This window comes from Eubalaena glacialis, chromosome 11, assembly GCF_028564815.1.
Source record: "Eubalaena glacialis isolate mEubGla1 chromosome 11, mEubGla1.1.hap2.+ XY, whole genome shotgun sequence".
Lineage (NCBI taxonomy): Eukaryota > Metazoa > Chordata > Mammalia > Artiodactyla > Balaenidae > Eubalaena > Eubalaena glacialis.
In genome coordinates this window covers 74,090,321-74,102,593 of record NC_083726.1, presented here as the reverse complement: position 1 = coordinate 74,102,593, position 12,273 = coordinate 74,090,321, and the positions used below count along the sequence as shown (strand labels likewise).

The following is a 12,273-nucleotide window of genomic DNA, read 5'->3' as shown; positions in this document are numbered from 1 at the left end:
AGTATTTCATTCCCACTTATCAGTCAGTCATCAGCTGCAATTTGCCCAAGGGTAGGGGTGGCATAACCTCCGAACCATTTCTGAACAAGCCAACTCCCATGGGCTGAAGGTAGTGAAGGGTGCAGCTCTGAGCTCTTAGTAGCCAACACTCAGAGCAGCCGAGGGTGGATGATAGAGGAGATCTGGGCATGGCTTCTGCAAGATGGATCAATAAATTATATTGGGAAATATAAGGTAAATTTCTAGACTTAAAAAACCTTATATTTTGACTGTTGCCTTGAAAGAAATGTTGTACCTAAACATTATTCTTAAGGTTGAACAATCCTCTTATATTATTTTGATGGAGTGAGAAATGATACTGAGAAATAATTTTCAATTTTTAAATTTTAGTTTCAGGTACATTCTAGACAGGCATTTTTAAATTTTTTTTGCCAGTTAACTCATTTATTGTTGAAAGTTAAATAAAATTGGCATTATTTTAAAAATTAAAACCAAGAAAGTAAAAAGAGTTAAGTATGTAGATTACATAATATTTTCATTCTATGTAAGTTCTAGTCACTTAAGCTAGAACCAAGTCCTTTAGAGTGTGTTTTCTTTTCTTAACAGGAAGTTACTGATAGTAGAATATTGTGCCTAGCCTTGGTGCATCTTCCTGTTGAAAAGGAAAGCTGGATTGTATCTGGAACACAGTCTGGCATGCTCCTCGTCATCAATACTGAAGATGAGAGAAAGAGGCATACTCTTGAAAAGATGACTGATTCTGTTACTTGCTTGTATTGCAATTCCTTTTCCAAGCAAAGGTAAGGTAGTGATTTTGACCATTGGGGGAAAATTACATATCTTTTAGATGACTTAATTGTGTGCAAAATTGTTACAGTATCAACAAAGGTTGCTCATTTTTAACATTTTTCCGTTGGTTGCATATATTAAAGGGAACTATAGGAGGCCACAAAGATATTTGTATTTTTCTGTACACAGATCAAGCTGAGACAGTTAAAAAATAGGTCAGTCATTTCTTCAGGCTTCCAGCCTTGCTCCTGGTTTTATCTCAACTATGGCTCTAACTCTTCACCACTCAGCACATCAGTTAACTTTTGTAGGGCCTCTACAAAGATGAGGTCTCATTCATTCTTACTTTGAATACACGTATATCAATAAACTGTTATATGCCAGTCTAAAGCATATCACTTAACTAACTACCAAATTGGAAAAAAACTTCAGTAGATGAATTCAGAAGTTGTCAATAGGTGAAATGGCTTAACCATTATCAGTCGAAAGGATCTTATCTCAGGAATTTATCGAAATGGCAGAATTTCAGGTATAACAGGTTAGTTGCTGTAATATTTGGGGCAGTATGATTTCCAGGAGCCATTTAGATTATGCACCATATACTTCTCTGGTTTAAGTCAGTACTGGAAAATAAAAAGTATTAGAAAAATGTGAAGTCCAAGTTTTTGGTGGCTAAAATATAAACTCCACTGGCAATTTTGGAGTTGAAATTATTTGGATACTGTCAAATAAAAATTTCATCAGATGAAGTCAAATAGGCAAGGAAGACTTTAAGATTATTGCAATAGGGGAGAGGGATTGGACTCAGCTCTGCTGAAATAAAAGGTGGGAGAGTTTTTAAACCCTGTAATGAGCTAGTGGAAAAGTACTGGAGGACATTGGGGGAGGGGGAGGGTCAGTGTGATTAGGCCATCTGTGTTTGCTGATTGTTGCTTATTGAAGTTAGGCTCCTACCGTCCCACAAAGACTAGGAGAAGGGGTACCATCCTTCCTGATGACATTTCAGAGAGGGCGCCCAGATCCTTGAGAAAGACATTCTTGAGTTGTAAAACTTGAAGAAGCTCTACAACTTAAATGGGCAGAGAAAGAAGTTGCAATTTAAGTTTTCTCAAGTAAATGCTATAAGGAAAAGGAGGTAGAGGCCAATAATCAGGAAGAAACCTATCTAAAGTTTAGTTAAGGTAGGTGAGATGTTAAGACCATCTTGGTCAATATAAGCATTATTTTTGTAACAATTTTGACCTTTTTTCTTTTAGCAAGCAAAAAAAATTCCTTTTAGTGGGAACTGCTGATGGCAACTTAGCAATTTTTGAAGATAAAACTGTTAAGGTAAATGTTGAACGCATTCTGGATCAAAATTTAAGTTCTTTGTTTTATGTTTACTCATCACCACCCTCCTTCTAACTGATTATAAACTCCCTGAGATTCTGGATCATATATTCTGCTTTTTATCTTTTTATTGCTTCAGGAAGTCTTGAACACAGTAGATTCTGTATAAGTACTTACTGATTAACTGTATATTTTATATGAATGAACCAAGGATGAACTGATAAATGAGATCTGATTTATAAGGTTAGGGATGGAAATAATTCCATTTTTATATAAGTGAAGTAGATAATTTCTTATAAATACATTGTGGAAAAAACAAGAGAAACAAGTTTTAAGTCTGGCTTGCTACCAACCTGTTCTTTTTCTTTTTCTTTTTTTTTAACATCTTTATTGGAGTATAATTGCTTTACAGTGGTGTGTTAGTTTCTGCTGTGTAACGAAGTGAATCAGCTATGTGTATACATACATCCCCATAACTCCTCCCTCTTGCGACTCCCTCCCACCCTCCCTATCCCACCTCTCTAGGTGGACACAAAGCACCGAGCTGATCTCCCTGTGCTATGTGGCTGCTTCCCACTAGCTATCTATTTTACATTTGGTAGTGTATATATGTCAGTGCCACTCTCTCACTTCGTCCCAGCTTACCCTTCTCCTTCCCTGTGTCCTCAAGTCCATTCTCTATGTCTGTGTCTTTATTCCTGTCCTGCCCCTAGGTTCTTCAGAACCACTTTTTTTTTTTCTTTTTAGATTCCATATATATGTGTTAGCATACGGTATTTATTTTTCTCTTTCTGACTTACTTCACTCTGTATGACAGTCTCTAGGTCCATCCACCTCGCTGCAAATAACTCAATTTCCTTTCTTTTTATGGCTGAGTAATATTCCATTATATATATGTGCCACATCTTCTTTATCCATTCGTCTGTCGATGGACACCTAGGTTGCTTCCATGTCCTGGCTATTGTAGGTAGTGCTGCAATGAACATTGTGTTACATGACTCTTTTTGAATTATGGTTTTCTCAGGGTATATGCCCAGTAGTGGGATTGCTGGGTCGTATGGTAGTTCTATTTTTAGTTTTTTAAGGAACTTCCATACTGTTCTCCATAGTGGCTGTATCAATTTACATTCCCACCAACAGTGCAGAAGGGTTCCCTTTTCTCCACACCCTCTCCAGCATTTATTGTTTGTAGATTTTTTGATGATGGCCATTCTGACCAGTGTGAGGTGATACCTTATTGTAGTTTTGACTTGCATTTCTCTAATGATTAGTGATGTTGAGCATCCTTTCATGTGTTTGTTGGCAATCTGTATATCTTCTTTGGAGAAATGTCTATTTAGGTCTTCTGCCCATTTTTGGATTGGGTTGTTTGATTTTTGTTATTGAGCTGCATGAGCTGCTTGTATATTTTGAAGATTAATCCTTTGTCAGTTGCTTCGTTTGCAAATATTTTCTCCCATTCTGAGGGTTGTCTTTTCGTCTTGTTTATGGTTTCCTTTGCTGTGCAAAAGGCTTTAAGTTTCATTAGGTCCCATTTGTTTACTTTTGTTTTTATTTCCATTTCTCTAGGAGGTCAACCTGTTTTTTAACCTTGAAGAAATCATTTGACTTTCTGTTATTAAGATTCACATTGATCATTAAAGAATTAATTTCTCCATCCATCATTCATCTGTGGTTCCATCTAGTCATTCAACATCCTACCCATTCATACTCTTTGTTATCAAAAAAGCTTATTATCTAATGAGAGACAAAGAAGTAATTATAGTATAATCCCTAGGTTACTTCCTGTGCAATTTTTGCATGGAGAAGTGAAGAGATTGGTTATAAGGATAACACATTGAATACCATTTGAATTAAATCCTGTTTTTATAAGTCCTTTGAAAAATGTATCCTGAATTTTTATTTTAATACCTCTAACCATTTAAGATGGGAAAGTAGTTTTTAGAAAGCTGAAATTTTACACTGTTTCATTCTGTGGATACTCAATTTACTGAATGTGTTTTCTCTTTTTGGCAAAGTGTAAAGGAGCTGCTCCTTTGAAGACACTCAATATAGGAAATGTCAGCACTCCACTGATGTGTTTGAGTGAATCCATGAATTCAACCGAAAAAAACATTATGTGGGGAGGATGTGGTACAAAAGTTTTCTCATTTTCTGATGATTTCACCATTCAGAAACTGATTGAGACCAGGACAAATCAGCTGTAAGTTATTCCTATCTATGCAACTCATTTACCATTTTTTTCATGTTTATTCTTTATAATCAAGTCAATAATGCTATTGATAATCCCAAACAAAGATCTTTCAAAATGCATACTTTATTTTTCTATTGTAAATTTAAATATTCATTATAGAACTTAGAAAGCAGAGGAAAATTAAAAAATCACCCAGTCTAATCACATTTGAGATAAAATATGAAAACTCATAGTAATTTTAGTAGTATCTATCAAGCTAAATTTTTATAATTTTCATTATCTCTGTATCAAATTAAATATGGAATTTGAGAGGCATCAACTCATTATTTTACTAAAGATATAGATTTTCCACATGTATTTTGTATAATTTTCTTTGTTATTTCTTTTTTTATTGAGGTATAGTTGATTTACAATATTATATAAGTTTCAGGTGTACAACATAGTGATTCACAATTTTTAAAGGTTATATTCCATTTATAGTTAAACTATTGGCTATATTCCCTGTGTTGTACTATATATCCTTATAGCTTATTTATTTTATACATAGTAGTTTGTACCTCTTAATCCCCTAACATTATCTTGGCCCTCCCCCCCTTCCCTATCCCCACTGGTAAACACTAGTTTGTTCTCTGTATCTGTGAGTCTGTTTCTATTTTGTTACATTCACTAGTTTGTTTTATTTTTTAGATTCTACGTAGAAGTGATATCAAACAGTATTTGTTTTTCTTTTACTTATTTCACTTATCATAATAACCTCTAAGTCCATCCATGTTGTTGCAAATGGCAAAATTTCATTCTTTTTTATAGCTGGGTATTATTCTATTGTATATGTATATATACCACATCTTCTTTATCCATTCATCTGTTGATGGACACTTAGGTTGCTTCCATATCTTGGCTATTGTAAATAATGCTACTATGAATATTAGGGTGTGTGTATCTTTTCAAATTAGTGTTTTCATTTTTTTTGGATAAATACCCAGGAGTGGAATTGCTGGGGCATATGGTAGTTCTATTTTTAGTTTTTTGAGAAACCTCCATACTGTTTCCCACAGTGGCTGCACCAATTTACATTCTCACCAACAGTGTATGAGGTTTCCCTTTTCTCCACATTCTTGCCAATATTTATTATTTGTGGTCTCTTTGATGACAGCCATTCTGACAGGTGTGAGGTGATATCTCACTGTGGTTTTAATTTGGATTTCTCTGATGATTAATGATGTTGAGCATCTTTTCATGTGCCTGTAGACCATCTGTATGTCTTCTTTGGAAAAATGTCTGTTCAGGTCTTCTGCCCATTTTTTAATTGGGTTTTTTGTTTTTTCTGATGTGGAGTTATAGGAGCTGTCTATATATTGTGGATATTAACCCTTTATCAATCATATCATTTGCAAATATTTTCTTCCATTCAGTAGGTTGTCTTTTCATTTTGTTGATGGTTTCCTTTGCTGTGCAAAAGCTTTTAAGTTTACTTAGGTCCCATTGTTTATTTTTGCTGTTATTTTCTTTGCTTTAGGAGACATATCCAAAAAAAAAATTTGTTACAATTTAAGCCAAAGGGTGCTCAGCCTATGTTTTCTTCTAGGAGTTTTATGGTACCTAATCTTACATTTAAGTCTTTAATCCACTTTGAGTTTATTTTTGTATATGCTGTTAGAGAATCTTCTATATTTCATTCTTTTCCATGTAGCTCTCCTGTTTTTCCAGCACCACTTATTGAAGACACTGACTTTTCTCCATTGCGCATTCTTGCCTTCTTTGTTGTAGATTAATTGAACATAAGTGGGTGGGTTTTATTTCTGGTCTCTTATATTCCATTGATCTATGTGTTTGTTTTTGTGCCAGTACCATACTGTTTTGATTACTGTAGCTTTGTAATATAGTCTGAAGTCAGGGAGTGTGGTTCCTTAAGTTATGTTCTTTCTCAAGATTGTTTTGGCTATTCAGGTCTTTTGTATTTCCATACAAATTTTAAAATTATTTGTTCTTGTTCTGTGAAAAATGCCATTGGTATTTTAATAGGGATTGCATTGAATATGTAGATTGCATTGGGTAGTATGGTCGTTTTAACAATATTAATTCTTCCAATCCATGAACACAGTGTGGCTTTCCATCGGTTTGTGTCATCTTCAATTTCTTTCATCAGAGTCTTACAGTTTTCTGAGTACAGGTCTTTTATCTGCTGTAGTAAGTTTATTCCTTGTTATTTTATTCTTTTTGATGCAGTTGTTAATGGGATTGTTTCTTTAATTTCTCTTTCTGATTGTTTGTTGTTAGTGTATAGAAATACAACAGATTTATGTATCCTGCAACTTCAGTGAATTCATTGATGAGCTCTAGTAGTTTTCTGGTAGCAACTTTAGGATTTTCTATGTATAGTATCATGTCATCTGCAAACAGTGACAGTTTTACTTCTTCCTTTCCAGTTTGGGTTTCTTTTATTGCTTTTTCTTGTCTGATAGCTGTGTCTAGGACTTCCAGTATTATGTTGAATAAAAGTAGCGAGAGTGGGCATCCTTGTCTTGTTCCTGATATTAGAGGGAATGCTTTCAGGTTTTCACCATTGAGAATGATGTTAGCTATGTGCTTGTCATATATAGCCTGTATTGTGTTGAGATATGTTCCCTCTATGACCACTTTCTGTAGAGTTTTTATCATAAATGGATGTTGAATTTTGTCAAAAGCCTTTTCTGCCTCTGTTGAGATGATCATATGATTTTTATTCTTCAGTTTGTTAATGTGTTGTATCACACTGATTGATTTGTGGATATTGAAAAATCCTTGCATTGCTGGGTTAAATCCTACTTGATAATGGTATATGATCATTTTAATGTATTGTTGGATTTGGTTTGCTAATATTTTGTTGAGGATTTTTGCATCTATGTTTATCAGTGATACTGGCCTGTAATTTTATTTTTTATGTGTTTTCTTTGTCTGGTTTTTAGTATTGAGGTGATGCTGGCCTCATAGAATGAATTCAGGACCATTCCTTCCTCCAATATTCTGAAATATTTTGAGAAGGATAGGTGTTAACTCTTCTCTAAATGTTTGGTAGAATTCATTTGTGGAGCTCTCTGGTCCTGGACTTTTGTTCGCAAAGTATTCTATTCAGAATGGTTAGGGGATAATATGAAATAATTGCCAAATACTCTAGCCTATTTCTTTTTCAAAATAGTGTTAATCCTTTATATGCATTAAGAACTAACATAATAAGGTTGTATTATATTTTGAAATACTAGGAAAATGAAATGACATTCTTTTCTTTCCCCCTAGGTTTTCTTATGCATCTTTCAGTGATTCCAACATCATAGCAGTGGTGGTAGACACGGCTCTTTATGTTGCTAAGAAAAATAGCCCATTTGTGGAAGTGTGGGACAAGAAGACTGAAAAACTCTGTGAACTGATAGACTGTGTGCACTTTTTAAAGTAAATTAATTTTTTAAAAAATTTTATTGTGAAAAGAATACTACATGAGACCTACCCACTTAACAAAATTTTAAGTGTACAATATGTTGTTGACTGTAGGTACAGTGTCATTGGTTCTTTATTTTATGCCTGTAAGAGCTGTCCTTACACTTCAGATTTCACAGAGAGAGGAAGTATGGCTTATTTTTCTTCCTTTCTACTTCTAAATAGAAAAATGTTAAAAAAAAAAACAAAACCCTCAGAAACAAAATTGTTAATGCTTCTCAGCACCATCTGTTGGTATCCAGCAAATTTCATTTTTGAAAAAAAAAATAGGCACATAATAGATATGGTTTCCTCAAGGTATTACAAAGAAAAAGTCACAAAACAATATAAAATATGGGTGAAAAAATGTACCAGATTGACCTGTGCACTAAGGAGGGAAGATCAAGATGCCAGACTGAGACCGCAGTGCTCAGTCTGATGCAGTGTGTCGGAGACTTCCCATCAAGCACATCCCTTGTTTGCTGCTGCTGGCACACAGGACCATTGCCAGCCTTATTTGCTAGCTACTTCATAGTTTTGTTCTGGTTTTACAGTATAGATTTTTTTATCTGCTGGAGAACATTTAGATTATATACCGTATCCATAAAATGAGATTTCAGAGTTTACTTTCCTAACACATTCTTAGTTTTTCTCTGGATGGTGAGGAGATTTATGTTCAGAAGAGCTGACAGTTCTGACTGACTGGTAAAGGGTCCCTTACTTCCTGAAATTCTAAAATTATTACGATTCTTTTACTTCTGGATACCTCATTTTTGTCATGAATTACTCATTAGCTCAGTGAAAAATTCAGTCGTTTGTATTCATATCTTTTACATGTAGATGATTATAATTTTATTTTCCTCTATAACTTTTAGACTTCATAAAAACCTTTTGAAACTAACTTTTTTTGCCTTCATATTGGGCAAATTGGTTCTTTTTTTTTTTGCTGGATTACATAGGCTTATTTATAAAAATTGTGTCTATCATATTTATTTCAGAATTTCTTGAAGTTAAGAGGCAATTGTGTTATCTTTGATCATTTATGCTTTATGTAGTGAAACGTGGCTCTTTGACATTCTATATTTAGCAAAATTAGTTCTGTACAATTTTAATAGTATGTAATGTATGCTGTCATGTATTCATAATTTAAAATGTTATATGTGTGTGTGTGTCTGTATATACAGAGAGAGACACACATTTATTTTATCTCTTTATTTCTGAAAAAAGTATTAATGCATACTTTCCTTACGGCTTTTAGGGAGGAGCTGGTCAAAGCAAACAAGGAAGCGAAACACCAAATGTCTTATTCTGGGAGAGTGAAAACTCTCTGCCTCCAGAAGAACACTGCCCTCTGGATAGGGACTGGGGGGGGCCATATCTTACTCCTTGATCTTTCAGCTCGTCGAATCATCCGTATAATTCACAGCTTTTGTGATTCTGTTAGGGCCATGATGACTGCACAGTTAGGCAAGTTTCTTTCCTTTAGATCTTTTTTTTCATATTCTCTAAGACTATAAAAATATGTTTTTATTTTAAATTTAAGTTTTCTCTTTACTTTCCAATGTAATGTGAAGTGTCTCAGAAGTTCACAGTGAAATTTTGCAGGATGTATTTTGAATAGGGCCCTTAAAAACATGGAGGGAATAGATGTTTTTAGTCCCATAAGAGAAGCAGATTATTCTAACTGAACACTAAATTTGGGTCTTACTTTCTCTTTGTTCTTTATAATTAAGACAAAAGCATATAATGTTGAGTATTTTTAAGTTTTTAACCAAATAAATTAAAACAGATGTTTATTTTGATCATAGTTTAAGCTTCCTACTAGTTTTTCATTCTATAAATAAATTTATATTCTTGTAGCAATATATGCTGAACTTCACAATCTACAAATATTGACAAATCATAATGTTTTACTCAAGCTTTTATGTTTTTTCTTGTTACTCCTTTTCTACTTAAGTATGAAAAAATCATGATAGCACATGATACTCACACTTAACTATCTTCTTTTGACTAATTATTTGCTTTAGGGAATAGACTTAGTATATATAGAGTTGATCACAAAAATGGGGTTAAGTTCTGCAAAACTAGAGTTAATGTAGCTTTAGCAAATGAGAAATAAAATGTTTAACAGGGTAAAGAGAATAGTAAATTCCTTTTACAGGAATATATTAAGGAGTGAGACAAATGTTTCTCCTCAACCTCACCCATTTTCCATGAATGGGTGTCAGAGTTGCACAGGAGTTAGAATTAGGTGCTCCTAGTGACTGGTGACTACCAGAACACACGTCCACACCAGCAAAGTAGTAGGTGTGCAGGGGGTTGTCCCTCTAGTCTTACTCACCAAGGTTGTTGTATCCTTTAACTTAATTTGTATGTATTGAGTCGGCCAAGAAGTTCATTCGGGTTTTTCCGTACGAACTTTTTGGCCAGCCCAATACTTTGGGATCCAAATGGTTGTTCATTACTGACGTTATAGTGAGATTTCAATGGGTGTAAATGATTTTTTAAATAATTTCAACATAATGTACAATGTATGGCATGATCTGGCTTCACTCCAGCTCTCTAGCCCTTATCATTTGCCATATTCCTCTCTGTTCTTTCTGGTCTAGAAGAACATTCAGTCCCTCTTAAATACTATGCTTCACCCTACCTCAAGGTTTTATGTGTGCTGTTTCATCTTTTGCCTAGTTAGCTTAGTTACTGAGTAGTAACTAATCTCCTCACTAGACCATAAACTCCATGTGGGTTGGGTCTGCTTGTGTTTGTTCCCTTTTATTCCCATGGCCTAGCCTAGGGCCTAGTACATAGAGGATTTTGATAAATATTTTTTGAATAGATTATTGAATGACTTGAGAATAAAGTATGGTTATGTGACAGGGTATCAGTATATTATCTGTCCATTCAACTCTCTATCCAGATGCTTCACATTTGACCAGTGCCTTATAGTATCCAAAGCACTTTTGCACACACTGTCTCTTTGACACATAACTTTGGCTGGAGGGGTACTGTATAAATATTGAACCCATTTTGCAGAAAGGTTAAGCTATTTTCTCAGATTCACAAAATTAATAAGAATTATAATAAGGAGTAGATCACAAATTTTCTAACTTTAAAAAATTTCTGGTCATCTTGGAGAGTTTTTAAATTCAGTATAGTTGAGGGATCTCCTAAATAGTGGAATTGTAAGTTAAGTTCCAAGGTTTTTGTGTCTTAAATATGAACAGTTGCACTCTTTAAAGTCCAACTTATTATATTGTTTTAACAGAAAACTTTTATTTTTTGATAAAGGAAGCCTTAAAAGTGTCATGCTGGTTTTGGGGTATAACCGGAAGAGTATTGAAGGTATGCAACATCAAAAAGGTAATGTTTAATAGGATACTGTATTCCAAGCAGAGTGCAATGATGTGAATGATTATAACATATTATGTGTTTATACATTTACAGTAAATATTACATATGCTATAAAACTTTAGGCATTTTTAATTGGTAGCTTCTTTATAGTGCAAATAATTTAGATATAAATTTTTTAAATTAAGTTTTAGTGATTTAGCAGTGTTAAGTATTTATTTTTCAGGTGAAATAGAGATATCAACCACCATAAAATGAGAACTAGCTCAAACCTAAACTAAATGTGGATATTTTTCCTTACATATTACCTGTATCCATATTATGTCTGATTTTCAACAGTGTTTGAAAAATCTTTATTTCTTTCAGAAAATGAAGTGTTATAGGTTATTAAAGGTCCACACTTATTAAAATTTAATAGTTCTGTAATGTATTTTAAACATTTTCCAAATGTAATTTCTTATAAATGTCAATAATTTAGTACATTATTTACATATACATATACACACACACACACACACACACACATGTGTCCAAGGCAACTAAATATAAATTAACAAAAAGTAAAATAAAAATGTCTCATGGCAGATCTTTGAAACATGATTTGTTTTTTAATTTTCTAGAGATACAGTCCTGCTTGTCTGTTTGGGACATCAATCTTCCACATGAAGTGCAAAATTTAGAAAAACATATTGGAGTGAGAAAAGAATTAGCTGAAAAAATGAGAAGAATATCTGTTGAATAAGAGGGATCTTGGAAATCTTTGTCTTTGGATGGGAAAATTATTATCTTGTAAATATTCTTTAAAAAATGTTTACATATAAAAACGGTATTTCCACTATTTGCTGTTTGCTAATGTGTATATGAAGGAATGTTTATAGGTTTTAGTTTGTAAAAATGTATAAAATTGTTACCAATGAAAATACTTTTTAAAGAACTATTTAAAATATAGTGTTTCTTATATATCCTTATTAATCTTGTGGATTAAGTAATGAGAGGAAATCGAAAAAGTACTTCATTGCAGTACTCGTACTGAAATTTACAAAGTGGATAATTTTTTGTTTTGTTACTCATAATGAAGGTAAACTTTATTTTACATTCTGTGATTGACAGGTCTATTGCTGGACTACTTTCTAGATATTCTATAAAATAGAATAAAAATGTTG

The 12,273-nt window shown here is 33.4% G+C and overlaps 1 protein-coding gene across 2 annotated transcripts in view; it reads left to right on the top strand.

Moving 5' to 3' along the window:
* Window positions 1-11,950, top strand: part of LRRK2 (leucine rich repeat kinase 2) — a 159,409-nt gene extending 147,459 nt beyond the window's left edge. The window contains exons 45-51 of one of the 2 annotated variants that reach the window (XM_061206211.1): window positions 607-800; window positions 2,046-2,118; window positions 4,137-4,321; window positions 7,586-7,738; window positions 9,021-9,229; window positions 11,051-11,122; window positions 11,731-11,950. In XM_061206211.1, the coding sequence (XP_061062194.1) occupies window positions 607-800; window positions 2,046-2,118; window positions 4,137-4,321; window positions 7,586-7,738; window positions 9,021-9,229; window positions 11,051-11,122; window positions 11,731-11,852 (1,008 nt within the window). In that variant the 3' untranslated portion in view covers window positions 11,853-11,950. The remainder of the gene's footprint in view (window positions 1-606; window positions 801-2,045; window positions 2,119-4,136; window positions 4,322-7,585; window positions 7,739-9,020; window positions 9,230-11,050; window positions 11,123-11,730) is intronic. The other variant, XM_061206210.1, reaches the window with a different exon arrangement.
* The last annotated feature ends 323 nt before the right edge of the window (window positions 11,951-12,273 follow it).